The 26,834-nt window shown below is 50.9% G+C and overlaps 2 protein-coding genes across 4 annotated transcripts; one reads left to right on the top strand and one right to left on the bottom strand.

The window, feature by feature from the left end:
• Positions 1-421: 421 nt before the first annotated feature.
• Positions 422-11,584, top strand: LOC121057520 (ectonucleoside triphosphate diphosphohydrolase 8-like). Of its 2 annotated transcripts, XM_040531848.1 has the most exons (10): positions 422-731; positions 3,999-4,130; positions 4,564-4,681; positions 5,547-5,697; positions 6,628-6,787; positions 7,242-7,472; positions 8,583-8,846; positions 9,399-9,509; positions 9,665-9,796; positions 10,424-11,584. In XM_040531848.1, the coding sequence occupies exons 2-10, from the start codon at positions 4,011-4,013 to the stop codon at positions 10,613-10,615; spliced, it is 1,479 nt and encodes a 492-aa protein (XP_040387782.1). In that variant the 5' UTR covers positions 422-731; positions 3,999-4,010; the 3' UTR covers positions 10,616-11,584. The 2 variants fall into 2 exon arrangements, with proteins under 2 accessions (XP_040387782.1, XP_040387781.1); XM_040531847.1 differs by having other exon boundaries at positions 422-4,130.
• NOXA1 (NADPH oxidase activator 1) lies at positions 11,232-26,637 on the bottom strand. 2 transcript variants are annotated; one of them, XM_040531844.1, is made up of 15 exons: positions 25,969-26,636; positions 23,729-23,811; positions 22,583-22,691; positions 20,258-20,392; positions 19,096-19,203; positions 18,323-18,382; positions 18,057-18,094; positions 17,409-17,550; positions 15,973-16,026; positions 14,959-15,031; positions 14,731-14,789; positions 13,705-13,874; positions 12,778-12,883; positions 12,572-12,695; positions 11,232-12,344 (listed from the first exon to the last, which is right to left on the bottom strand). In XM_040531844.1, exons 1-15 carry the CDS (start codon positions 26,140-26,142, stop codon positions 12,247-12,249), a joined length of 1,533 nt encoding a protein of 510 aa, XP_040387778.1. In that variant the 5' UTR covers positions 26,143-26,636; the 3' UTR covers positions 11,232-12,246. The 2 variants fall into 2 exon arrangements, with proteins under 2 accessions (XP_040387778.1, XP_040387779.1); XM_040531845.1 differs by lacking the exon at positions 15,973-16,026 and having other exon boundaries at positions 25,969-26,637.
• Positions 26,638-26,834: the final 197 nt, after the last annotated feature.

Genomic DNA, 26,834 nt, shown 5'->3' with positions numbered 1-26,834 from the left:
CTAGGAGAATGGGATGCTGGCGGTGGAGCCCAGCTGTGGGGACAGAGAGGACCCCGTCCATGGGGACTGGTCCCTGTCCGTGGAGACAGATGGGTGCCTGGCTATGGTGGTGGGTCCCTGGCAGTGGGGACGGGTTCCGCTGCGTGTCCCTGGCCGTGAGGATGGGTCCCCACCTGCTGGGTCCCTCATGTTTCTGCCCTGGGGACCTCTGCAACTGGGGTGCAGGGTGACAGGCTTGGCCCATGCCTTACCCTGCAGCGTGTTTATGCAGCAGGGGTGGGACAGGGATATCCGTGGGGCAGAAGCCCCTCTCCCAGATCTCAGCTGCTGTCTTGGTCCTGGTGGCTTCCTCGAGGTGCAGAGGAGAGGGCTGGGGCTCTCATGGGACTCACGGAGAGCTGAGCCCTGCCGAGCCCTGCCGAGCCCTGCCAGCACTGCCAGGCATGTGTGGACCCAAACCACCCACAAAGGCGGAGATCTCGGCGGCAGAGCCTCTCCTCCAGCAGCAAAGTGGTTAATGCCAGGTGCTGTTCTCACCCGGGCTCCCCAGCCTCAGCCCTGCTGCCTCCTGGACAAGCGCTCTCCTGGGCTGGTTGCTGGTCTGGGGCCAAGGGGAGGGCCATACGGGGGACTTCGGTGCAGCCTTTGTCCAAGGCACCGAGCGCCGCACTCCAGGTACGTGCTGACACCGAGGCGAGCGGCAGCCTGGCCCTGTGCCGGGAGCAGCCCAGGTGAGCTGCGGGCAGGGGAGGGGGCCGGGGCACCCCTCCAGGAGGCTTTGCTCCGGGGGGCTGAGAGCTGCTGGGGCGCTCTGGCCAGCAGCAGAGCCAGACGCTGGGGATAAACACGTGCTGTGGGCTGGGGAGGTGAGCGGGAGGGCACTGGGTCACTGCTCGCTGCTCGAGGTGCCCACGGTATGGGGTGCAGAGGGGATGTAGAGGGCCCTGCTGAGCCCCCACGCTGGTGGGAGGGATGGGAGGCAGGGGACCACTCTGCCTGGCAGGGATGCTCCCAGCGTGTGCGTTCACCCCCTTTCATATAACTTTAAGAACTTTTTGACATCCAAATCCCACATGTGCACGGTGGGGAGGTTTGATTTTCATTCTCCTGAGCAACACACAGTTTAGATCCAACAGTGCTTGCAAGAGTTTTCTCCTTAATTTTGAGGCTCCCCTTCCTCCCTCCCTCCCTTCCCTCAAGGGACACTGCAAGATGCTGTCCTGCAGCTGTTGGCAGATCGCTTCTCTGTGTCTGGTCATATACAAACCAGTGCAAGAGCAGCCCAAGCAGCGTGCACAGCTGCAAACTTTCTGCATGCTGAAACATCTGGGCATTGCTGCTTGAGCTGTGCAGCAGCATGCCTCTTCCTTTGGTCTGGGGGCATCACCGCTTTTCTTTCCCTTCTGCTTGTGCCCCAAACCTGCTCCCTGAGAGCACCGTGCCAGGTACAGCAGCAGATACAGGCTCCTGGCCAGCCTTGAGGTGCTACTGAAAAACAGGGCAGATCCATCAGCTTCTCACATCCCTCCCTCCTTGTTTTCCACTTGCAGGGCTCCTTCCCCATGCCCTGCTCTCATCCCCTGGCCTTGCAGGCTCAGCCTTTGGGTGTTGCCTGCTACCAAGAAAAAATGGAATTTAGTCCCTTCCAAGAACAGGTGGAGGTAGTTTCGCACCTGCTCCCGCACACAAGACCGTGCAATTTATTACCATTACACAGTGGCTGGGACAGGATTTTCCATGATGCGTGCTGGGATAGGAATTTTTCTATTTGCTCTATAACCAGGAGAAGGGAAGGTACAGCCCAATAACACAGTTACACCTGTGCGGACTCCAGCAGGGCTAATAGGACTGGAGATGTGACAATACAGGAATTCATCGCCATCTTACATGTCTCTATTGTTACCATACAGGGCAGGGCTTTGGGGTATTGGATAAGGTCTGATAAATGTTTCCTGTTAAAGGAAACCTGATAAAGGTTTCTGTGTGCCATGTGCCGTGACACAGAACAGAAGAGAACAGCTGTCACCCATCATTATACATCTGATGTCACACAGGGCACTGGTCACCCTTGTTTGTCACTGGAGATGCTGACTGAAACAGGAATCAGCATCTCCTGTGACTTTGCCAAAGATCTTTTTCTCTCCTATTGAAACTGCTGATCTGGCCAGTCTGAAGGGTGAGGGAATTTTTTATGTGTTCTTGGGAGAACCACATAGCCAAGTGCACACCCCGAGGTGCCCCCCAAAGCACCATTTGGGTTAGACCACTTCTCTAGGTTGTGTCCGGGGCTCTCGGGGCATCTGTCGCGTGGCTGCGATCTGGCTCGCAGCCTGATGCCACAGCTGGAGGTCAGCCTCGCTCCCTGCCGGCACGCTGCGTGTGCTGGTGCTGCGGAGCAAGCTGATGCAGGAGGAGGAGGGAGAGCTGTGTGTGTAGAAAAGCACATACCTGGGGTGGCCTCAGGGTGGTGAGCACGTGAACGTGTCACCTGCTGTGTGGTGAGGCTGCTGTGGAGAACCAGGCCCTTGGGCTTTGCTTCTCTACTGCAATTTCTTACTGGTGCCTCAGGGCTGATTCTGCTGGGAGCTGAGCTCTGGCCAGGCGAGGGGAGGCATAAGGCCCAATCCATTTCCCAAGGGCTCCTCAGTGCCTCGCTGGCCTTGCCTTCCTGTGACCATCAGCATGCCAGCTTGGCTAGCGTGGCTGTGTGTGCCCAGATCAGAGGGAGCTTTCTGCCTCTGGCACCCTTCAGGTGCTGTGGGAGAACTTTGAGCATCGATCGCCTGCAAGCCCGGACACCACCCCTGTGTGTCTGCTTTCCTGCTGCAGAATCACCAAGAGCCAAGGGGAGCTGGAGCAGGCAGAAGACATGTTCATGGAGACGCTGTTCCCCTGCATGGAGAGGGATCCTAGGGTAGTCTGAGACTGTTGAGCAACAGATGTCAGTAGAATCCCCATCACTGGAGGTTTTCAAGATGCACTTTGGCAGGGTGCTAGATAATCTCATTTAGGCTTCCTTTCCCATGACATTTGGGGAAATTTGGACCTGATGATCTTTCCAGGTCCCTTCCATCTGGACTGTTCTATTTTATGTGATCTGATGGTCCCAAGTCTGTGGGATGGATTGTGTGAGGGTGCAGGGTCTGATGGCAGCACGTGGGTGCCAGAGGGATGTGGCTCTGCACCCCAGAGGGGACAGCCCCACTGGGAACCAACCAGGGCATGGTCCTGCTGCCAGCCTGTGTCTCGTGTTAGCCACTTCCCTACTGCTGCTGCTGGAAAGGGAGATCCTCACCTTCCACCAGTTTGAGTACTCCTATCTTGAAAAAGCCTATCTGAAAATCCCCCAGTGAGGCAGGGCTCAGAAGGACAGGGTGTCTTGGTGAGACTGCCAAGGGCCGTCTCGCAGACATAAGAGCAGCTGGACACTGCAGAATGGGGCCATGAAGATGGAGCCCCTCTGCTGTGAGGAGAGGCTGAGAGAGCTGGAACTGCTCAGCCTGGAGAAGGGGAGGCTCCAGGGGGATCTCATCAGTGCCTAGAAATGCTTGGAGGGAGACCACAGAGGACAGAGGCAGGCTCTCATCAGTGGTGCCCAGTGCCAGGACAAGAGGCAAAGGGCACAACCTGGAGCACAGGAGTGTTCCAGCCTCCCCTGAATACCAGGCAGCACTGCTGTGCCGTGCAGGTGACAGGGCACTGGCACAGGTGAGGCCCAGAGAGGTTGTAGAGTCCCCTCCTTGGAGATCTTCAGGGCCCTCCTCCTGGGCACCCTGCTCTGGGTGGCCCTGCTGGGCTTGGACCAGAGGGACCCAGAGGTGCCTCCAGCCTCAGCCGTGCTGTGACTCTGTGATTCTGAGAATGGCTTCCAGCCCTTGTTCAGTACATGGGAGAAGCTCTATCTTGACAGGTCCCATCTCCATCCATGACATCTGCATTTCAAAACTGGCCATGCAAATGCAGGTGTGCTAAGTTGGGGGTTGGGGCTGTTCTTGCAGGTTGGAGGAGGAATGGAGTACAAAGCCAAGGTCGTCGCAGGTCTCCTAGCAGCCACCTGTGTCTTCAGTGTCATTGCCCTCATACTGAGTGCCGTAAATGTGAAGGATGTGTTTCTGCCTCCCGGCACTAAGGTAAGGTCCTTGGCAGGAGCTCAGCTACCTGCTCTCACTTGCGTGTTGGCTAACCCTTGGTAGGAGATTTTCCCCATGCTTCAGGCAGGCTGTGCTGTTTGTCACCAAGATGGGGACAAATGGCCATGAAGGCTGGCATGCCATGTGGGTGTGCCACGGTTTTCTTGCTGACAGCACATGCGGTCCTTTCCTCGCAGAGCACCAAGATACCTTCCCTGCTGGATCCCAGGGCTTGTGATGGAGCCTTGTCTCCGATACAGCTGGTGACTGCAATGTCACCTTTTGCCGGCTCTGGTGATGCTCTTTGCTTTGCCACTTGAGTTCCCCATGCCCACAGGGAGCTCTGCCAGCTCTCCTGCAGCAATCCTAGCTCTGCAGCCAGCTGAAGGTGCTCTGCACCCCCTGTCACCTCATGTCCCCTCTGCCTCCCCAGTACGGAATGGTGTTTGACGCTGGCTCCACGCACACGGCTCTCTACATCTACCAGTGGCCTGCAAACAAGGAGAATGGCACAGGCATTGTCAGCCAGGTGGAAACGTGCACCGTGAATGGTGAGTGTGCCAGGACAGGTCTGCCCCTCTGCCCAGCCTCTGCTCTGCCTGGGGACGCCGCAGCTGGTGGGTCCTGGTGCCCAACAGTGGTGGCTGTTGTGGGTAGGGCCAGGTAGATGGTACAGTGAGCTGGGCTGGGACTGGCGAAGGCCACTGGGCTAGGGGACAGTGCCTGGGCAAGGGGGTGAGAGGTTGCAGAGCCTGCCCTGATGTCAAATCAAGGCTCTGTGGCTGCAGTGTGGCAGTTACTGGTTAACTGCTCCAAAGCAAAGGTCTGGTGGAGGGCAAAGGGTAAGGGAGAGGGCAATTGGGCTAATGACAATACTGTAATGCAGAACTCGGGGGAAGGTAAATAGTGATATTAACCATCCCCACCCACCACAGGACCATGCTGGGTGCTCAGTTCTGGCACCAGCCTCTAAAAATAGAAAGATTTTGTTTGCACTGAGCTGCGCACAGAGCACCTCCATGTGTGCGTATCAGCTCCGCACGTCCTCCCAGCAGGACAAACGAGAGCTTCCCCCTCCCCTGGGGAGATAAGGAACCACGATGTTTGTTAACCAAGTGCTGCGGGACTGGATGGCTATGTTCCTGCTGTTTGGCCTCGCTGGGATTAAGCATGCACTCAGCATCACAGGCGCTTACCACCTGTCTCTGCAGATGCTGTGGCCGTGGCACATGTGCCACCTCCAGGCAAACCAGCTCTGAGCAGTGCCCTTCTGGGGACAACCTTGGCAAGGGCATGCCTGATCTGGGTACACGGAGAAAAAACCTGGGGGCTTCTAGGCTGTCTGGGCGGATATGTCCCCCATTGTCCTGTCACATCCCTCCTGAGCTGGCTCCATCAGGGGGTGCTCTCTTGCAGGATCTGGCATCTCCAGCTACGCAGATGACCCCGCTGGGGCTGGAGCCAGCCTGAAGCCCTGCCTGGACAAGGCCATGACGCTCATCCCTGCAGAGCAGCAGCGGGACACCCCCGCCTACCTGGGGGCCACAGCGGGCATGCGGCTGCTGAGGTACTGGCGCTGCCCCACCACACGTTGCTGAATCTTAGCTGGTGCATGAGGCTGGGATGCAGAGGCAGGGGGTTTGGGGGCTGCTGCCCGGACAGACCATGGCAATGAGCAGAGCATCCATTTCTGCAGCCTGCTGGGGGTGTCCAACAGACATGACTCACTGTGCCCATGGGGAAAGCCCACAGCCCACACCAGCAGCAGCATGACAGTGCCCTGAAGGAGGAGGAACCTCCTTTACCAGACTTAGAATCACAGAATCACAAAATGGTTTCGGTTGGAAGGGACCTTTAACAAACACCTAGTTCCAACCCCGTGCCATAGGCGGGGACACCTCCCACCAGACCAGGTTACTCAAAGCCCTGCCCAACCTGGCCTTGAACACTTTCAGCAATGGGGCATCCACAACTTCTCTGGGAAACCAGTTCCAGTGTCTTACCGCTCACATTGTGAAAATTTTCTTCCTTACATCAAATCTGTATCTACCCTCTTTCAGTTTAAAACCATTGCCCCTTGTCCTGTCACTGCAGTCCCCAGTATAAAGTCTTCCTCTGTCTTTCTGATAAGCCCTCTTTATATAATAAAAGGCCGCTTTAGTCTGTCCAGAGCTTTCTCTTCTCCAGGCTGAATAACCCCAACTGTTTCAGCCTTTCTTCATGTAAGAGGTGTTCCAGCCTTGTATTTACCTTCCCATCTGCTCAGGCAGAGCCTGCGGGCAGCATTTTTAGGACTCCCAATGCATCAGTTTAGTGATTTGGTGGCTTGAAGAAGAGACAGCCCACAGGTAGAGCGGTGGATGGACGGGGCATGTGCCCTCTCTCCGAGTAGTTCCATTACTTTGCAGAAGACAGCAGCCTTTTAACTGTTAGCTCTGCCCTGAAAACTCCCCAGCAATTGCCTCCTTCACCATGTGGGGTTTATCTCCTTCTGCAGGAAGCAAAATAGCACAAAAGCTGATCAGGTCTTCGCTGAGGTCACCAAGGCCATTCGAGAGTACCCAGTGGACTTCCGTGGAGCTCAGATCCTCACAGGGAACGAGGAAGGCTCCTTTGGCTGGATCACCGTCAACTACCTGCTGGATACGCTCATCAAGGTGCAGGCCAGAGGAGAGGGCATGGGGGTTATGCAGACTGTGTATCCCTGTCTGAATTATGGCCAGGTTTCTTTATTCCCAGAGGAGAGAAAAATGTTGTTTTAGGGCAATAGTTACCCAAACAAATGTGGCCTGTTGTTGTGAATTGCACCTTTGACTCTACTGACATGATTAACTCAGAGACAGGAGGATCTTGTGTCCAGCTCAGCCCAGCTACACTTTCCCTCCTCAAAGTCCCTGGATCCAAGCTGATGTGCAGTAGCCAAGGGGCTGGACCTCAACGCTACATGGAGATCTAAGTGGGTTGAGGAGGACATGAGCAGCGAGGGGTTAAACAGGGACACAGAATGTGGAACCTTTCTCCGGGGCTTTTAAACCACAAAACCTTGAGGGAAGGGACAGGGACTATGATTTCCTTCAATTCACACTAACACTTGCCATTTTATGGGGCTAGTTTTCCTTTGCAGAAAAATGGGAACATCCACAGGACACGGAGGTTCTGGGAGCTCTGGACCTTGGAGGTGCTTCAACACAAATAACCTTCCAGCCCGGAGTCACCATTGAGGACAAAAACACATCTGTCCTCTTCAGGCTGTATGGCACCAACTACTCGCTCTACACCCACAGCTACCTCTGCTATGGGCAGACGCAGGCCTTGAAGATGCTAATGGCAACTCTCCACGAGGTATCGCAGCCGCTGGTAAACAGGATCTGAACCTTTTCCCATTGCCTTGAAAAATATCTTCCAAAAAATTTGGATGTGTGTCAGGGAACAGAGAAGTTTCACAAATTCAAGAACCTGGGAAAGGCTTAGACTTTATGTACTGAATGAAAAAAACCTCAGATTTAGGTGGAAGGTGGTGCTGGTTCCCTGCTAGGGCTCCCTTCTGCCCCTTTATTGTCACGTAGCGGCATTGTACATCATTTCCCTAGCCCAGCTGTATCTTTAAGTTCTTCCCTGTTCCCAGTGATAGGGGCATTTTCCTGGGTGGTTTCCAGGTGTCAGCTTCATTTTAATTCCGGTGGTTCAAAAGGCCACCAGGTTCTAAGGGCCACTGAACAATAGATGCAACATCCAGGTAGCAGAGGACAGGGAGTCCAGTCACCCACAGACATGATCTGGCACCTCCTGGCTAGGATTTTCGAGCCTCCAGTCTTCGTGCCCTTAAATAAGAGAGCAGGTGGGGTGGGGAGCTGAGACTCCACATGACTCAGTGCAGACATGGTAACTGTTAATGGGGATTAAATTCATTTGTCCCCGTGACTTCTGCCCCAAAGAGGATTCCCAACACCCTCTCCTGCACACGGCTCCACCACTAACCAGTGTCCTCCCCCCTCGCTTCCCGTGGAGGGCACAGCCCAATCCCATTAGAGATGGAGATGCTTGAGAAGTGTGCAGATAGAACACACCTTCAGTCCTTCCTGGGTTAGGGCCTGCGAGATGCTGTGGGGACAAACCAGATGCCAAGAACAACCTTTCTGCACACGCAGAGCGCGTACATTGAACTCAGGCACAGGTTTCAGCCTCACAGGGAGGCAGTGGCTGGCAGTGGCACTGCCACTCCAGCTCAGCTCAACAGCAGGGTCAATGGCAGGACCAGCAAAAGTCATGGGCAGGTTAAAATTATCCAAAGGATGGATTCTGCTTCTCCTCAGATCCTAGGAGGGGAGAAATCAGAGCCTAGGAGGGTCTAGATCCTGCTTTCTGGGAGGATGTAAGCGCAGGCTGAGCTGTGGGGTAGGGTCTCACTGGCATCCCACACCGAGCACTGGTAATGCCTCCCTCTCTCTCCAGGGCAACCTGTCTTCCCAGCACATATCGCACCCCTGCTACCCCAGGGGATACCAGGAGAACGTCACCATGGCAGAGCTCTACAACAGCCCCTGTGTCCCCGCACCGAGCACACCCAGCCCTGCACAGGTCCTCACGGTAACGGGGACAGGGGACCCGGCAGCGTGCAGCGCTGCCATGCAGAAACTCTTCAACTTCACCTGTGGGACCAACAGGACGTGCGGGTTCAACGAGGTTTATCAGCCACCCGTGCGGGGACAGTTCTTTGTAAGGAGCCTCCGGCCCCACAGTGGTGGTGTGGGGAGGACGGAGGGTGGGAGTCTCCTCTACTGCTGGTTGTGGGAGGGGGTAAGGAGAGAGGGGTCCCCGAAGCCAGTCCCATCTGCAAACCTCTCCTCCTTCTGTTTCTTGCGAAGTCCCAGCCCTGTCTGAGAGAAATGGGAAGATCTTGTTCTCAAGGAACAAGTCTGAGTTGGCCAGGCTTCCACGTGCAAGCAGCAGTCCCAGGGCTCATCCACCAGCTCCAAGTCTTTGTGGTAGACCATCAAGTGGGTGCTGCATGCAGAACCCCAGGGATTACATGGAAATCTGTCTGTCCCCAGACAGAAGGTCCCCTGGGACCTTACGCTAGGATTTGGCCCAAGCAGTCGCAATGAGATGCTCTGCCACAGGCTCAGGCAGCCCTCCTGATCTCCTGTCATCCCACTCCTGTGGGACAGGGATGGCAGTGCTGACCCCAGCCCAGAGGGGCTGTGAGAAGAAGCCTTCCTTTGGGTGCGGAGGGAGATGTCATTTTCACCATCACCCCTTCTTCCTCAGGCATTTGCTGGGTTCTACTATGCCTTCCACTTCCTGAACCTGACCAGCCAACAGTCTTTAACCCATGTCAACACCACGGTTTGGGCCTTCTGCAACAAGACCTGGCAAGAGGTGAGAGCCCTGTACAGGGCAGCAAGGAGCCCTGTGCCTGCCCTGCCCCAAACCTCTGCCCAGAAAGCACATGCCCTGCTGTTCCCTGGGCCAGGGAGGGTTTCTGAACATCTCTTTCATTCCTCATTGCACCATGTCCCCTGATGGCCCTGCAGCTGGTAGAGACCTTCCCGCAGGACGAATACCTACAGACGTATTGCTCCGTGGCAACTTATATCTTGACGCTGCTGGTTGATGGCTACAAGTTCGATGAACACACATGGAGCAGCATCCACTTCGCGCAGAAGGTAAAAGCCCTGTGGGGCAGCAGGAGTGGACAGGGGGCTGTGGCCACATCTTTACCCTGGCCCAAGGACACATTGAGCAGCAGCAGCCCTGGAGTCCCCTGAACCAGAAACGTGTCCCTGTCTCATGCCTGTCACCCAGGCACCCAGCACAGCTTCACTCACTCCTGCCTGCCCCCAAACCTCTGCCCCCAGCTCTTATGTACTCTGGTGTGGATGTAACCTAATTTTAAGGGGGGCAGAGGGATGCAGAGCAGGATTTGGCCACATTGATCTCTGATTTTGGGTAGAACTCACGCAAGCATCAGAGAGGTGATGGTGGTCCCATGACCTATCTAAACTGAACATGTCCAAATTCAAAGGATTGTAGAGGAAGGAAGACAGAGGTACATCTGGACCAAAGCAATCATTTCAGCTGCCCTTTAGCCCTTGAGAAAGGGGGAGAGCAAAGCTCTCAGTGTAAATGGTGCTGCCAAGACCACGTTTGCCCCTGCCAGGTCTGTGTACGAAATCACAGCTGAGGCAGCTCCTGGGAGAGGCACCCACCAGTCCCTTGCACCAAAGCAAGGGGAGTCCTTTACTACCTGGGAGAGGCACATTTTGATGATCTCCTCTGCTCTGTCTCCTCAGGCAGCAAACGCAGACATCGGCTGGACGCTGGGCTTCATGCTGAACTTCACCAACATGATCCCCACGGAGCCTCTGGAACACCTCAAGGGGCACCAGCCCAGTCTGTGGGCAGGTGCCATCTCCTTCATTGTGCTGGCCATAGTTGTGGGCCTGTTGGCAATTCTCCTTCAGTGTTTCTGGAAATCCAAGTAGCTCCCAGTATCCAAGCTAGGGGCACCCTGCCCACTAAACCAGACAGGGAAAGTGGTGCAAGAGAGGGTGGAAGGGGAAGATGGTGAAGGGCATTAGACTCACCTCCACTGCTCTGGAGGCCCGCTTGAGCCACCTCTGTAAAGGCATCAAAGATGGCAAAGGCATCTTGAGCTCCCTACGCACCTCTAAGAGGAAGAAATGCCTGACTCCAGGAATGTCTTCAATCAGGCTGACAAAGACCAACCGAGACAAGGTGGCTAGAAGATGAAGCCATATAAATTCAAACTAGAAATAAACCTCTTTTTGTTTTTCAAACACAAAGGTTGCTAACCAGCCTAGCAGAGTTTCCATCCATTGGCACTTCCAGTCCTCGTGGGTTGGCTCTCCCAGCAGCCAGCCAGCTGCAGCCATGGGAGGCAATGGGTGCTGGAGAGCAGTGGTGACCACCTAAACGCTAAGGAGGACTGACATTTTCTTTATCTTGCCCTGTGCAAGATGTGCAAGATTTTTGTAGCATGTGACAGAAAATCTTTCCAAGGACAGACTGACTGACAGCTGTCCTTAAGATATTTACTGGCATATCTCAGCAGAAAAATACAATCAGAACTTGATTTAAGAACTGCCAACTCTGGCTCAGAGTTTATTTTATATTCAAGTTATATAGCTCAGCTTTGTCAGACACTTAATCCACGGCAGGTTGCAGCTCCAGGCACTTGAGTATTTTATCTACATCAGCAGAGCCCAGACCATCTCAGCTGCAGGAACCAGACAGTCATTTCAGTCTTTCAAGCTACAGCTACCAGCCCAGTGCTGCACTGCCCAGCCAGACCCCTCCACAATCCCTCCAAGCCTCTGACAAAGCCCAGGGCTGCTGTGAGCAGGGATGTTTCCACAGCTACCTCTCCTCTGCACTGCAAGACCCCGGTCCACACAGCAGTAAAATCCAGGTAGGACTTTTTAAGGGCTTGAGAAAAAAAATCAAAGGCATCTGGCCTAATAAATGATCAGAGCCCTTTGGCTCCGGTAGATCCATGATGGTCCTAACCCAGGGTGTTATCCCATATACCCCACTGCAAAATAGTTACAAAAGCCTTCCAAAAGAGCAGCAGCTCTCTCTGGTGGAGATAAGAATATGTGGACAAGGGGCCCAGGGAGTGCTCTGCCTCCTGCTCACAGTCAGCTTCCCTTTGCTTCATTAGAGTGAGACTCAGCCTTCCCAGCCTGAACTTTAGCAGCAAGGGAGATGGGGTGAATTCCTCCATGCAAAGGAGAATCTTCCCATCCTGTAGTTTGAGCTCCCGAGCTCTGACAGACTCCCCTGGTTGCTGCATGGATGTTTCCCATAGCCAAACATCAGATTCTTCCCTCCTCTCTCTGCCCCGTACAAGCAAATCTTTGGCAGTGGAAGCACAGAGGTAAAAATGTCATATCTGGGAACAGGCCATAGTAAATGCTGTCAAATTGCTGGAACAGACCCCATGGGATCTGTTTGTGGGGGTCATCTCCTGTTCAGAGCTCCTGGCTAGGCTGGCTATGGCCAAATGAGCTGGTACTGGTGTCTCCTACCCCTGGCAGGCAGGACTGATGGCAGTGGGCTCCACGTGCAGTCAGGCTGGAGAAGGCTCCTCTCCCTATGGGAAGGTAGCACCACAATTGGTCTGGGTTGCAAAGCATTTGGGGAAGATGCCAGTCTTGCCATTGCAGTGTCCTTCAAGCCACTCCTCATTCACTGGGGAAACATAAAGAAGCAAGATTAGCTTTGACCCCTAGGAGCAGGATTAGGGAGAGTTTTCATGGCTGGAATTTAACTCTGGGCAAAACCCAGCGCTAGTCTGCACATCCTGAGGGCACAAGCTTGAAACAGCATCGGAGAAGCCATGCACTCCCCAGTCCCTCCCTGCATCAGACTCTGAAAGCCTGGCCTGGGACAGCCTGCAGACAGGCCTGGAGAGCTACCTTCAGAGAGAATATCCAGCATGTCCCCCTTGCTGAACTCCAGGTCCCCTGGTCCCTGTGCAGGGTAAGCGTGCTGAGCCAGCATCCGGTAGAGGATGGGTCTGCCTGAGTGGGAGTCCAAGTCCTAGAGCAGAAAGTCAGAATGGAGGTTGCAAGGCAGAGATTAGAGACCAGCACAGCAGAGAAGCTTGTCACGGCCCACGTACCTGGCAGCAGAGTGTAAGCCTGCCATCTGTCAGCTGCTGCCACATCTTCCTTAGATCTTCCTCTCCTGAAACTGCACCCAGTTCTTTGCCATCCGAATGCCTGTAGCTGCAAGGGTTCATTAACATGGCTCAAATCATCTGATTTGAAGAGAAGCTTTGAGGTTTTTCTAGCCATCTACCATCTTCAGTCTCCAAAGCTCACTTTGTAAACCAGCTCCAGCTTATCACCTTGCACGATGACACGGGGCCATCCTGCATGCTCAGTGGGCAGAAATGGCACTGTTAGGAAGAGATTCACTTCCTTAGACACTTACTTGAGGGGTAGATTCTAACCTCTCATGACTGCACTGACTGTGTGCCCCTAGGGGTGTCGCTGTCAGTGGGATTTCAGCCCAGGACCAATTAACACTTAGGCCAGACTCCCAGATTGCTCTGCATTGATCCTAGAGTGTCTTAAAGCCTGAGTTGGGCAGGAAAAATCCAATATACAGCAGCTGTATATGTACAGAGTTTTTCCTTCTGTTCCCCCATTGGTACAGGTTCTCTGGAAAGAGCCTCCAGTTAAATGACCCCAATTAGGACCCAAGGGAATGGTGTCAAGCTGCAAGAGGGGAGGTTCAGGCTGGATATCAGGAAGAGGTTCTTCACTGAGGGTTGTTGTGCACTGGAACAGTCACAGCACCAAGCTTGTCGGAGTTTAAGAAGCATTTGGACTGTGCTCTTAGTCACATGGTCTGAATTTTTGGGTAGACCTGTGTGGAGCCAGGAATTGGACTCGATCCTTACGGGTCCCTACCGACTCGGGATATTCTATGATTCTATGGTAATTAAATGTTCCCAGAGACCAGACACAGTCAGCTGCCTGTGTCCTCAGGGAAATCACTGCTGTCACACACTGCAGGGAAGGCATGCACACTGAGAGCCTACCTCAGCCTCCCACGCTCTGCCTGCTGGCTGAAGCGCTCCCGTAGAAGGGCCCGCAGCTCCGGCAGAGACGGCACCTTGCCTGCCCTCACCACCACCATGCACTCGCAACGCACTCGCAGCACAGCTGGTCTGTCCAGGACGGATGAAGCATCTCCTTGGGTGTTTGGGATCTGCAGAGAGATGTGGCAGCACGGACATCCTGGTTATTAAGGAAGCTCATAGCATCAAAATGAAGACCTTAATGTTGGAGGGGGGAAGCTATGTGTTCAAAGCCTGGGATCAAATGTTCTTGCCATGACCCAGAAAGCCTGTTTCTGGGTCTGATCACACAGATACACACAACCCCAAACCTATATGAGCAGAGCCCCAAGACCTCCAGCCAGCTGAAGAGGTGCAGCCAAGGCCCCGTGTCCTGCTGCCTTCTGTCAGAAGTACAGCTGACAAAAATGAGACCAAAATCCCTACAAACATAGGCAGCAAAGACAAGGCAGCAGAGCTGATCTGCAGCTGACACTGCCAGAGAGGTGCTGTCCCCAGGCGGACAGAGGAGCAATTCCAGCTCCATCACACACAGTGGTTGGTAATAACAAAGAAGTGCATTGGAGGACATCATCCCAGAAGAAAGCTAGTGTGAGTGAATTATTGTGGTACCCAGACTGACAGGGACACAAAATGTCACACTGGTAAGGGACTGCAGGTAGTTCAAAGATTGCTCTCTCTTGCAAAACGGGCTGCAAAGTGTGTGCCTGAGAGCACTGCCATGCCTGGGGCTTCTGGCTCATTGGAAGATGGCAAAAGGGCATTGCCCAGGTAAACTTCAACTTTGGGTTGTCTCACAAAGCTGTATGGTCACAGACATGGGAGTGGTGGAGGAAAGGCCTCTCTGGAATGGCAAAATGGACAGAGGAGGAGTTTTTTTTTTTTCCCAGTGGTTTTGGGGCAGCTCAGGAATTTTGGAGGATCTGATCTTTGCACTTTTTACAACCTCCTGAGGCTGTGACAGCTTCAGTTTGTGAAATACCTTACCTCAAAGCCCATCTGGGAACCAGCATTATTTGCAGAAGCATTCACTCCACCAGGAGATTCTGCAGAACAAGAGCACAGAAACAGACCCTGTAGTCAGCAGAGGCCCCACACAGGTCTTCTGCAACCCACTAGCACACAGGCAGCCTCTCCACACACCCCTAAAGCTGGGGGCTTTGGGCACACCAGCTTCATAAAACACCCACTCAGGTCCTTGGCCCAGGAGACTACCTGGTGTCTGCTTCACATGGAGTCGGTTGGGAGGCACCTGGGCAGGAGGGAGAGGAATCCCAATGCTGATCTTCTGCAACAGAACAGCATCAGAAAGGAGTGAGAAGAAGACGCCAGAGAGTGAGCAAGGCCAGTGTTCAGGACAGAGCCTGCAACAGGTTATAAATTTCAGGGTGCAACCCCAGAGAGAACCCTAGGGAGACCAGTTCATGAAGCAAATGCCCAAGTGCATGCTATGGCCAGGGATTCATTTGGAGGAAAAAATCATAGGAATATTAAAACAACCATAAGCTTGAAAAATCTCTCAGAGGCAACTAGGGTCTGAGTCACACCTTGCTGCGTTGGGTTTGGATGGAGAAGAATTGAGACCACATATGGAGGTGCCTATGGGAGATGAAGGAAGTTTTCCTGAGTCAAAGGTGAGGGTTGAGGTCTTAGGCACATGGCCTCCAGGCAAAAATCTGTGCCTGTTTAAGATATTACTATCCCACTGCAGATTTCCCTGCTTTTGCTCTGCTGGCAAACTAGAACATGCAGACGCTCCTCACCCGCTTCTGTGCTAAGTCTGGTGGCTGTAGACATCAAGGGAACAGGCTGGGGGCTGAACGATCACATCTCATGACAACAATGTGACAGTTGGTCAGGAGCACTGTGGCAGCTGCTCCTGTTTGTGTGATCCATCAGCCCACTGCAGATAAGAAACAATACCTATATCTGCCTGTGATACAAGCCACTGTGGCCTGGATATGTGTCTAAGACCCTACATTTTGCTGTAATGAGATCAGATGTATAGAAAAAAATAAGCATTTTTCCTGCTTTTAACCCTTCTGTTGTTCCAGTTCAAGAGCACTTAGTCCTCATTTAAGGTGTCTGAGCTCAAACATTGTGTCTGAGCTCAAACACTGTGTTTATCTTACACCACTCTTCTATTCTGTGATAGTCTTACAAACAAATGTCCTGAATGTATTTCTCAGTCCCTTCCTCTCTCCCTGGGTTGCAAGTTTGTCAGCTCACCCCTTTATCCATCTTTGAGGCAGGCTCCAGAAGAGAGGTCGGTATGCGCAGCTTCTGTGGGACACAAAGCACAGAACTGAGACAGGAGCTGCTGCTGTGGCAGCTTCAGCCTACCCGAGTCCATCTTCTGTTAACACCAGTTTGCACTGCTTCTGCCCTTGCAAAGCACTCTTGCCTTTTCACCCTATTGCAAATGTGCCCATGGCATGCCCAGGGATGAGCCCAGTATCCCATATGGATTGTGCTCAGAAACCAGTGAACATAATCCAAGGGTCCTTTTACATCTTTTTCTGCTGAAAGCAGTGTGGCTACTGGAATGGCTGTGATGTGACAGACCAAACACCAACCCATGTCCAACACCCTGCTCCTAAAACAGATGCTCAGGGAGAGAAGCAGCAAGGATGTCAAGGGGTACCAGCCCATTTCCTGCGACTTTTATCAATCACTGCTATAGAGCTATTAATTTCAACTGATCAACTGAGAGTAATTATGTTTACTTCTTTCCAGTATGTGTAATGTTTTACTCTTCTTGACTTTGAATTTTGTCTGACACTTTACTGACCAGTCAACCAGCATATTCAAATCCTTCTGTAGCTCTTCACTGTTAGCTCCAGGTCTATGCTATGTGGAATGATTTGACTGTCTGTCATGGAACATTATCACCTTAAGAAGCACTATATCACTACTACTATTACGATATCACTTAAAAATATGCTAAATGCTGAGGTAACAGCAGATTCTCTGTTGGGACATCCTTTCTTAAAAACAGACAAACAAAAAAATGTACATTTATGCCCACCCTTTTTTTCTCTTTTAAGCTGTAATCAGTCCTCAAAGCGCTGCCCCTTGTGCTTAACCAGCTCCCTTTTTTTTGTGGTTTTATGAACAATCTTCTTATTTATTTATTTGAAATACAGGCTAACGATACGTTTACTGGCTCAACCTAATCCAGGTATGCACTGACTTTTTCAAAGAACTTACGTAGATGTGAGAAATGGCTTATGTCAACAAAATAATTTTCCATGTTGTCATATTTATCTGTTTCTATTCAATCTATTTATACATTATATCTAGTTAGGGACCAGGCCATCTCCTTGGCTCCATTAGAACTCCCTGGTGACAAATACTGCTCTAAAATGTGGTCCTTCATGACTGTCATCGTACCAGATTCCACCACAGGATCCCATACAGTAGAGAGCACAAATGCCCACAAAGACGCCCTTGTGGACACAGAGGTGAATGGGAGAAGCTGACGGGAGCCAAGCATCAGAGACACCTATGGTTAGTAACTGGTCTGCAGAAATGAGCTCCTGAACTCATCCTCAGCTCTGCAGTGCCATAAATGGGTCCCCAAGGATGTGCTCAGTGGACTGCAGTGAGCTTCTGTTCACAGCAGGACTGTGGTCTCTGCTGGAAAGCCCCTCCGTTTCCCTTACCTGTCCGTCATGTATGGCTGTAGCCCAGCCATCCGCTCCTCTTGCTAGCACAAAGACCAAACTGTTGGCTTTCACTGCCAACTTCTCTGAGTCCTCAAGGTAATAATGGGACAAAACTCGATAGTAGCCCGATTCACGGTCTCTGGAAAGAAAGAATGAAAATAATGATAAACATCCTCCAGATCAAAACAATGACTAAATTCAGCCTTGAAGTTCTGTTGGTACAAGATCACCAAACCAAACGACTGTCATGATTTTTGAACCAGGTAGTGAACACACTTTGTCCTGGAAACTAGGACTAGACAGCTGAGCAGCCTCTGCCACTGACCTGAGCAGGTTCTACAGCCTCTCTGCTCCCATTTCCCAGCCACAGCATGATCCTTGCCTGTATCCCAAAATCATCGAATCAGTTCTTTCAAACTGCCTTGATATCTTTATATAAGAGCTGCTACTGAACTGTCAAACTCTTTTCAGTTGCAGTATCTCTTGCAGCCACAAACCTTTGTGCATTTTGTATTCACCCCACCCTTTGGGGGAGGTGGCTGTGGATCATAGAGTCCTCAAACAAAGACATCAGAGGACAAAACGCGACTTTCTGAGCAGAAATAGTAAGAGCAGAGTTAGACCAGGCTGGAACTGAACACTTACCGTACAGCATCAGCACTGGGTTCATAAAAGCCCTGTTTCTGTGGGGGAAACAACAGAATCTATTTATAACAGCATGTAATATAGCAAAGGCACTGTCTTATTTACTGTCCCTCTGAATGGGGTAGACCTTCACGTGTGGTATTTTCTGTCTTCCCCTTTTAACCACATTCATCATACACTCTTACCATGACAGAGTTAGGATCTGAAGCCCTACATGGAGCTCCATGACTGCTCCATTCCACCTTTCACAGCTATGTCCTGCTCACCTGAGGCCTGAGAGGTTCAAAGCCAATGTACTCATCATTGGGAATGATGGACGAGATCACCTGTGGGGGAAAAAAAAATATGAATCCAAGGTGGATGAAGAGATTTCCTGCAAGATTATTCACTCAGACCCACTTCATAAAGCAGGGCCATGCACATAGTGGAAAACGAGAGCTAGACTCCCAAAACAGCTTCCGCTGTTTTTGTCCGTTTTTTTCATTGTTACAAAGTTCTTCAAAAGTATGTGAGTGAATTACTTTCCTGTTCCTTTATTCATGTAAGAGCTCTATGGCCTATGGCACTTCTGATGAATGCACTGGGCACAGAAGGGATCAGAGAAATTCTCTGCTGACTTGCATTAAAGTATGTGGCAAAGCATTTGTCTCCCGAACACACGTTTGTCCCAGTGGGAATGCAGCAGTGAGTAGGAGCGAGCTGGAGGAAAGCGCTCCTTTGAAAATGTCGTTGTCAGCACAATGACAACCACAAGGTTCCCTAAGCACACTCAGCTTTTTCAGAGTTTAAGTGACTAAGATTCAAAGCTTTTTTTAGCAGCAATGTGCAATTTTGATAGAAGAGGTGTCAATTCTAACAGATTTTGATTTGTGTGTCTAAGATGCCTTGACTCGCTGCAAGTCCTGACTGTTCTGCCATTGGGTCTCCACTAGTGCACTGACTGATTGCTGGAGTGTCCAGCAATAATGCTCTCTGGAGATGTCAGGAGGTGGAATTTTTATCTTCTTGCTCTTAATCTTAATCTAAACATGTCTTTTACCTTGGGTTTACCCAGGAAATCTTTTGAATCCAACTGTTCAACTTCCTTCTTCCGTGGTCTGAAAAATTCTCCAAGGGGAACCTGCATAGGCTCTAAAAACAGATGATTCTAGGGCAGGGAAAGAAGATAAAGGAAAACCATCAGTTAATATTAAATGAAATATGGCAGCAGTGAAAAGCAAGTATAGCTTCCGTGTGTGTGTGAAACCAGCTCCAGGAAGACAATGGAGCAAAAAATATAGTTGTGAACTTGAAAAAGGTCACTCAGGTTTAACAAGCACATGACAATTAGTGAGTGCAGTAGCCACTACCTAGTGTTTAATCAAAGGCTGACTCTGTCAGCATGGGATAGGTGGGAAGAGAGGGCAGTACAGTAAGGCTTATTAAAAAAATCTCTGAGCAGTTTCTGTAGTTGATTTCTGATGGTTTTGTTTTGTCAGTCTATGCAACCAATGAGTATCATGCAAATAGCAAATGTAAATTATATGCTAATGTAAAATGCGGTCATGATGCTAAAAGAGATGGTCAGATTTAAAAAGTGATAAATCTTTAGAAAGGATACAAGTAAGATAAGGACCTATGGAGGTAGCAAAATAGTGAATCCTCCAGGGAAAGTAAATCGGAGACCTGTAAGTTGTTCCTGATCATAAAAAAAGTCTAACCGAAAAGTATTATTTAGAACCAGCTCCATAAACATGATTACGCTCTATTCAAGCTCTAAATGTGATCGCCATTTATGTCTGAGCTGCCACTAATTATCACTGAGGCCAAAAGGATTCAAAAAAGTCAGACAGTTTCATGAAAAGTGAGACCATCAAAATCTGCCCTTGAAGGGGTACTGCAGTTAAACACTCCATAAGACAACTTGTTTTATAGTACACGTATGAATATAACTAAGCTCCTGAACAGCGGGGACTAGAAAGTACCCTCCCCAACCTGAGAGGTTATCCCACAATTCCCAACTCTGGTGTTTCTGTGGAATTACTAGATTAGCTGAAGTTTGGTAGAGCATCACACAGAAATGGCCTAGACTGTCCCCAGGAGACCAAGCAGGTGGGTTGACAGGAAAACCTGAACAGATACAATAATTAGCATGTTTTTATCTTGGATTTATCATCTTGAGCCAAAGACACACCCCCAGGAACCCACAGACGTGGTCTTACCTGCACCTGCTCAAGGGCCAAGGCCAACATTGCTGTTCTTCCTTCAGGTCTCCACACGACAGCCTTGTCTAGGGTGACTCTGGCTTCCTGCCACTGCTGCAGCCGGCACTGCGCTGCTGCAGTGCTGTACAGCACCTGAGGCCAGCAAGGAGGGAGCAGAGCTGTCTGCCTGCTGCTCAGAGGGCTGCAACTGAGCAACCACCCAGTGCAACCTACAAAGCTCAGCCAAGCAAGAGGGCCCTGGCACAGAAACACTGTGAATATGGCAGCAGCACAAACCTGCTCCCCTGATTACAGGAGAGGCACTGTGAGGAGCACAGTTGAAAAAGAAATCATAATCAGAGTGGAAAGAGATAAAAGCTGTACTCCCAGCTGGGAGCTGGCAGTTCAGTTCTGTTCAAGGCAAGGAGTGGCATGGGGAAGAGCAGATGAACACTCTGCTGCCACACAGGTTTTGATCTTATTCCTTCTGTGTCTAAAAAGCCAGTGAGGACTTCCTTGGCAAGCTGCATGGGTTCTTTTATGCATGTAACTAGGTAATATTTTTTGCTGTGCAGAATTACTCTGATTCTCTTTTGCTTTGGAATAACTTAACTAAAATTGTTGTCCATTGCAGTGGGCTCTGAATGTGTAAGTTGTTAGCTGTAGCTTGTTACCCAGCATGTAAGTACACTCTTTGCTGAAGTGGCAAAGTGTGGAAGTATCACGAACTGGGTGTCAGGAAGCCTTAATTTATATGCTTAAGTAACAGGATAACTCTTTCCTTCTTGTCACTGGCCAACAGGTAGTGTACAGAAACGCTGCTGGCCTACAAGACAGAAGTGTGGCCCAATAGCCTCCCTCCAATTTCTTATTATTTTATGTGATGGTTATCAGTTTGTAAACTGCTTTGTGCATCTGGATGTGAGCTGTGCTTGGGACAGATGTGCAGGTAGTAGGATGCTTTTCCTTCACTCCTTCATCACGATAGAAAATTGTTCTTTCAGGGTAGAATGGTCATGTTGAACACTTATTGGAACTGCAGAGATACTCCCTCTTGGAAAGACAAGGCAGCAGCTTTCACTCAACTCAGTAGAGGTACTACAGCCCTGAAAGAGGCAAAAAATCTCAGGATTTCTAAACCATCCACCAAAATTTCCTTTGCTTTGAGAGGATCAGATACAGCCTTTGAGAGGCCATACCTGGGGAAAGCTGATGGCACAGTTCTGCAGAAGGCTTTTGTCTGCGTAATTTGTACAATGAGCTGCAGGTAGATGTCAGAGTGAGATAGAAATGAATCAGGATGTAGATCCTGAGTCCAGAGTGTCAGCACCGTGAGGGCACACATCCTGGTAATACGTAGAGCATGCGGAGCAAGGGACTGGATATTCATATCAAAGAGCACCAACTTCCTCCTCATGAAATTGGGCACTCCTGTAGCCCTGTGCTTTTTAAAGGGAACCTATTATTTCTAGGTGTGTCTGAGCTCAAAGAAAGCAGTACTGTGGCACTGAAACTGTTAAAAACAGTAAGGTTTGGGTAGTATTACAGATGCCAAGGATAGCTTCTTCCTGCCAGGTATAATGAGCACAGAAATTAAACAAGGCTGAATGACTGGTTCATGGGCATGCTTGATTTGAGTTGCACAATGACTCCTCTTGCAGGAGTAAGGGATTAAATACTTATTTCCTGTATCTACTTTTCTGTCTGTGTGCAAGAACTCAGGACAGAACACAAAATGAACCCTCGCAGTAATGCACGCACAGTTTCTAGGAGTCATTTACAATCTCAATATTACAAACATTTATAATCAGTTCAGACAGACTTTTATGAACAGGATGTGGCAGGTCAACTCTGTGGAAAAATATAAAAGCTGCAGCGTGAAGTGTTACAGAAGCAATATGCAGCTTGATGCCCAGTATGTAGGTTAGACAGAGATAATGTTGAGACAAGTTGCTACATTTGGAAAGATGGCTTTTGTGCACATGAGCTTTTTAAAAATCTTCATTCTGGACAAATTTTGTTCCTATCTGTCTATACTTCAACCTAACTTTCATGCATATTTATGCAAGTAAGCTTAAAAAAAAAAAGGCAAATTCCTGGGGATCTGCTCTAAACAATTTCACTTTTCAAACAGTAATTTGTTACAACTCTTCAGAGATGACATTGTTTTATGACCTTTTTTTTTTTTTTTAAGGGAACTTAATTATAAAAGCACAAACAGAAATTTCTTACTGTCCTAACGTACTGTCTTGAAAAGCTCTTGGGTTAGTAGTGCCTACTGCTGAAAACATGATGAATACCCCCAACAGAGGGGAAGGATGACTGAGACAGTTTGGCCCTTACCTCCCATGCATAGAGAATGTGCCTCAGCCCCAGCTGCTTGTAATCAATGAAAGGATTTTGTCTTAGATGACTGAAGGCCATCTGATAGTCAGAGAGAGCTTCTTCATACCTACAATGCAGAGATGACAGGTGAAACTGAGACTTAAAAAAGCTAAAGACTCTAATATGAAGTTCAAGAATCAAACTAGCAATGTATTCTTCCTGACAGGCTGGATGAGGAGAGAGGCACCACAGACATGTCGTCCTGTGACCACAAAACTTCCTGTCCTATTGGGTAGTTCCTACCTATTGGGTAGTTCATACAAAATGAACACGGTGTATCTCTTCTCTAGGATTATCTGCATTATTTTGCTATTTGGGATAAACAATAGGCTTTGATACCTGAAGCACAGTTGCATTGCCAAGCATGAGAAAATGTAAAGAACAAAGGTTAACAAATGGCATAAGCTCCCTCCCCAGCTTGCTCCTGGCAGTTTTGTCCCAGTAGACATCTCGGGGTAGAAGCGAGGGCTGGGAAACACCTGCTGATGGTGAGCATACATGAATGGCCAGAGCACTGCTAGTAGAAATTTGGAGAAACTCTAAAGATAAGGAGGGGATTAGTCTGAATTTATACCAGCTATACAACTGAAACCAAAACAGGTTCCCACTGAGGTTTCAGGCTATGAAATGTGGGAAGGGCTGTGCCGTGGTTACCTGATCAAGGGCTGGAGGGGCAGCAGCTCTAGGCCAGGGCAGGGCACTACCATCCATGAGCCTGCCAGCAGACTGTGTTTTTGGGAAGGCCAAACTTACATATAACATGCGAAGAAACACCAACTAGTGCAATTATATTTTCATTCCCAGTGAAAAACTGGATGGCAATATAATCTCCCATCACTCCTGCATATAGGAGTGGCTTCTTTCTCTGTGTGTACATGACAATAATGTCACATTAGCCAACTCTGGGGTCCTGGAGTTGTGCAGCTCAGATTTTCTCAGTTCTCCTGTGTAAATGGGAGATAAGACTTGCTGACCTGTGACATGATTTACAAGGCCAAATCAGACCTTATGAACTGCTTAAAATTACTGGAGGAGTGAATTTTAGGAATAATTTTTTAGTAAAAGGAGAAAACCAGAGAATGAACAGGAAAGAGCATCACTTACATTTCCAACTGCAGATAAACGAACCCCCTCTGAAAGTAGCCAACAGCGAGGGAGTTGTCCTTGGTAACTGTTTTATTGAATGCCTAAAAAGAAAAACACAGATATCCTGGGGATCAGTTAGGATCTCTTATGTCAGTGTCTGGGCATATGTACCCAGCTGGGTGCAGAAGCCATCCCTGGGCTTGTGACCAGCTTGTCTTGTCTAAGAAATGCAGGGCTGTGATCCAGGCCGAAGGGCAGGAGATGGCTTCAAGTCACCTTTCAGGTCTTGGCTCTGTATGAGATAAGCTTCAGGATTTTATCCTTCCTTGGGAAAACAGACTGACAGTAACAAATGAACCATGTTTGCCACATGAGGTTTTGTAATCTGCAGAGCCTGTTGCCTTGAGCAGAGCTTGCCCTGATAACTGGCTGTTTGAAATGCCTGTGATGATGAGTGTGTAAAGGGAGAAAACAGAAGGGGTTCACAAACTGCATCTACAAATCGGTATTTCTGATCCCAGTTTCCCAGCTGAGTAGAGGTAAGTACCAGGAAAGCTGGTAACAGCATGTAAACAGTGGTTCAAAGTGGTTTCCCGCTCTGCTTTGTCCTAGTATCTTTCTGAGAAAGCTAGGAGGTGTGTCCTACACTTACCGTTGCAATGAGATGCTGTGTAGATAATGAATCAAGCCTGCAACCCCAGACTTTCCTTACATTGTGTAAACAGGGTCAGCATTGCAATGGGGAAAATATGTTGCAGGACATTAAGGAGTGACTGTGCTCCTCGGCAGAGGTGGCTGGCCTCTCCCATGACTCAGCCAGCACACTTTACTTTGTCTGCTCTACTGTGCTATAAAAGACAAAATAAACAACCAACCGTTGATCTAAGCAGAAGCATAACTGAGCTGCTTCCCCCTAAGTGCCCGTTTATTGGGGCTGGAAACAGGTTCTCGGGCACCACCATGCTGCTGTCTCGCAGCAATGGCCCTGCTCGGTGCTGCCACAGCTCTGCCCCAACCCCTTCCAGCACAGCCTGCGCTCCTCTTTGTGCTGTTTAAGACAAAGTATTTATATACATCTCTTTGTTGGGCTGCTGATAGAGAGACATGCAGACAGGCTGGCTGCTAGATGCTGAAATAGTTTATCTCAGCACACTTGTCAGGTAGCTAGCTCACTTTCCAAAAGACAAGGGTAGTCACAGAATCACAGAATCGTCTAGGTTGGAAGAGACCTCCAAGATCATCTAGTCCAACCTCTGTCCTAACACTAACAAGACCTCCACTAAACCATATCACTAAGCTCTACATCTAAACGTCTTTTAAAGACCTCCAGGGATGGCGACTCAACCACTTCCCTGGGCAGTCCATTCCAATGCCTAACAACCCTTTCAGTAAAGAAGTTCTTCCTAATATCCAACCTAAACCTCCCCTGGTGCAACTTTTGCCCATTCCCCCTCGTCCTGCCACCAGGCACGTGCGAGAACAGACCAACCCCCACCTCTCTACAGCCTCCTTTAAGGTACCTATAGAGAGCGATGAGGTCTCCCCTGAGCCTCCTCTTCTCCAGGCTAAACAACCCCAGTTCCCTCAGCCGCTCCTCGTAAGACTTGTTCTCCAGACCCCTCACCAGCTTCGTTGCCCTTCTCTGGACTCTCTCGAGCACCTCCATGTCCTTCTTGTAGCGAGGGGCCCAAAACTGAACACAGTACTCGAGGTGCGGCCTCACCAGAGCCAAGTACAGGGGGACAATCACCTCCCTAGACCTGCTGGCCATGCTGCTTCTTATGCAAGCCAGGATGCTGTTGGCCTTCTTGGCCACCTGAGCACACTGCTGGCTCATATTCAGCCAACTATCAACCAGTACTCCCAGGTCCTTCTCGGCCAGGCAGCTTTCCAACCACTCATCTCCCAGCCTGTAGCGCTGCTCGGGGTTGTTGCGCCCCAGGTGCAGGACCCGGCACTTGGCCTTGTTGAACTTCATACAGTCCAGGACAGCAACTTCTTTTGGAGAAATCTTAGCTCGTGCGGGATTACTTAGGGATGCACAGAGCTGCAGCGCTCCCTGTTTTATCCCCACACCATCACCACTCACACCCAAGCTATCAGCCCGACACGCTGAGTAAGGAACACTGGATTTTAAGTAGTTTGAGAAAGGTGTCTCAGAAGAGTGCCTTCAAGCACTAATCCCCCAGAAATCAAGGTGAGGAAAGCGCCATCCGCCCGAGACAGAGCCCGGCCCCAGCCCGCCGCCAGCCCCTCACCCGCAGGGCCTCCTCCAGCCTCCCGGCCCGCAGGTGCACGCAGCCGATGTTGAAGCAGATCCTGGACGGCGGCTCCTCGATGCCGCAGAAGATGTCCAACGCCGTGTCCCAGTCGCCGCCGTCCGCCGCCAGCACTCCCTGGTGCCAGCGCCTCAGCAGCTCCCGGTAGGCCATGGCCTGCGCCCTCCGGCCCCGCGCCTCCCAGCCGGCGCCCCGGCGAGCAGCGGGCGCTGCCCCGGGCGGGAGGCGCTGAGGAGGGAGGCGGCCGCCGCGCCCAGCGCCCTCCTTCCCGGGGCCGGCGGGGGGAGGCCAGAGGCCGGGAGGCGGCCCCGCTGCCGCCCCGCAGGTCCCGCTATGTGGGGCGCGGGGGTCCCGCGGGCCCGGCCGTGCTTCGGGGGAGAAGGGCGAGGTGAGAGGGCGAGGGGCGCACGCCGCCGGCTCCGCTTGGCCGTGGCAGCGAAGGGCGGCTCAGAAAGCCCCCCGAGTAGAATCTCCGGCGGTGCCGCTGGCGGGGCAGGGGCAGGACCGGCACGGCCCGTGAAGCGTTGGTTTTATTCGTTGAAATACAGATTTATTGTCACGGCCGCATCTGGGTGCACCTCAAGCAGGGCACGCGCAGCGAGTCAGTACGGGAAACTCTCGGGTCATTACGGTAAATTCCCCTCACACTCACACGGAAAATTCCACACACACACACACAGACACACACACACACACACACACACACAGACACAGACACACACACACACACACGGAAAATTCCCCTCACGCTCACACACACAGACACACACACACCGGGTTTGTTCGCAGGTTTGTTACGGGCATCGGCGCCCCCTGCAGGCGCCGCGCCGCGGTCGGTGCTGCCG

Source organism: Cygnus olor, chromosome 19, assembly GCF_009769625.2.
Source record: "Cygnus olor isolate bCygOlo1 chromosome 19, bCygOlo1.pri.v2, whole genome shotgun sequence".
In the NCBI taxonomy this organism is placed as follows: domain Eukaryota; kingdom Metazoa; phylum Chordata; class Aves; order Anseriformes; family Anatidae; genus Cygnus; species Cygnus olor.
This window is presented reverse-complemented; position numbering and strand designations above follow the sequence as displayed.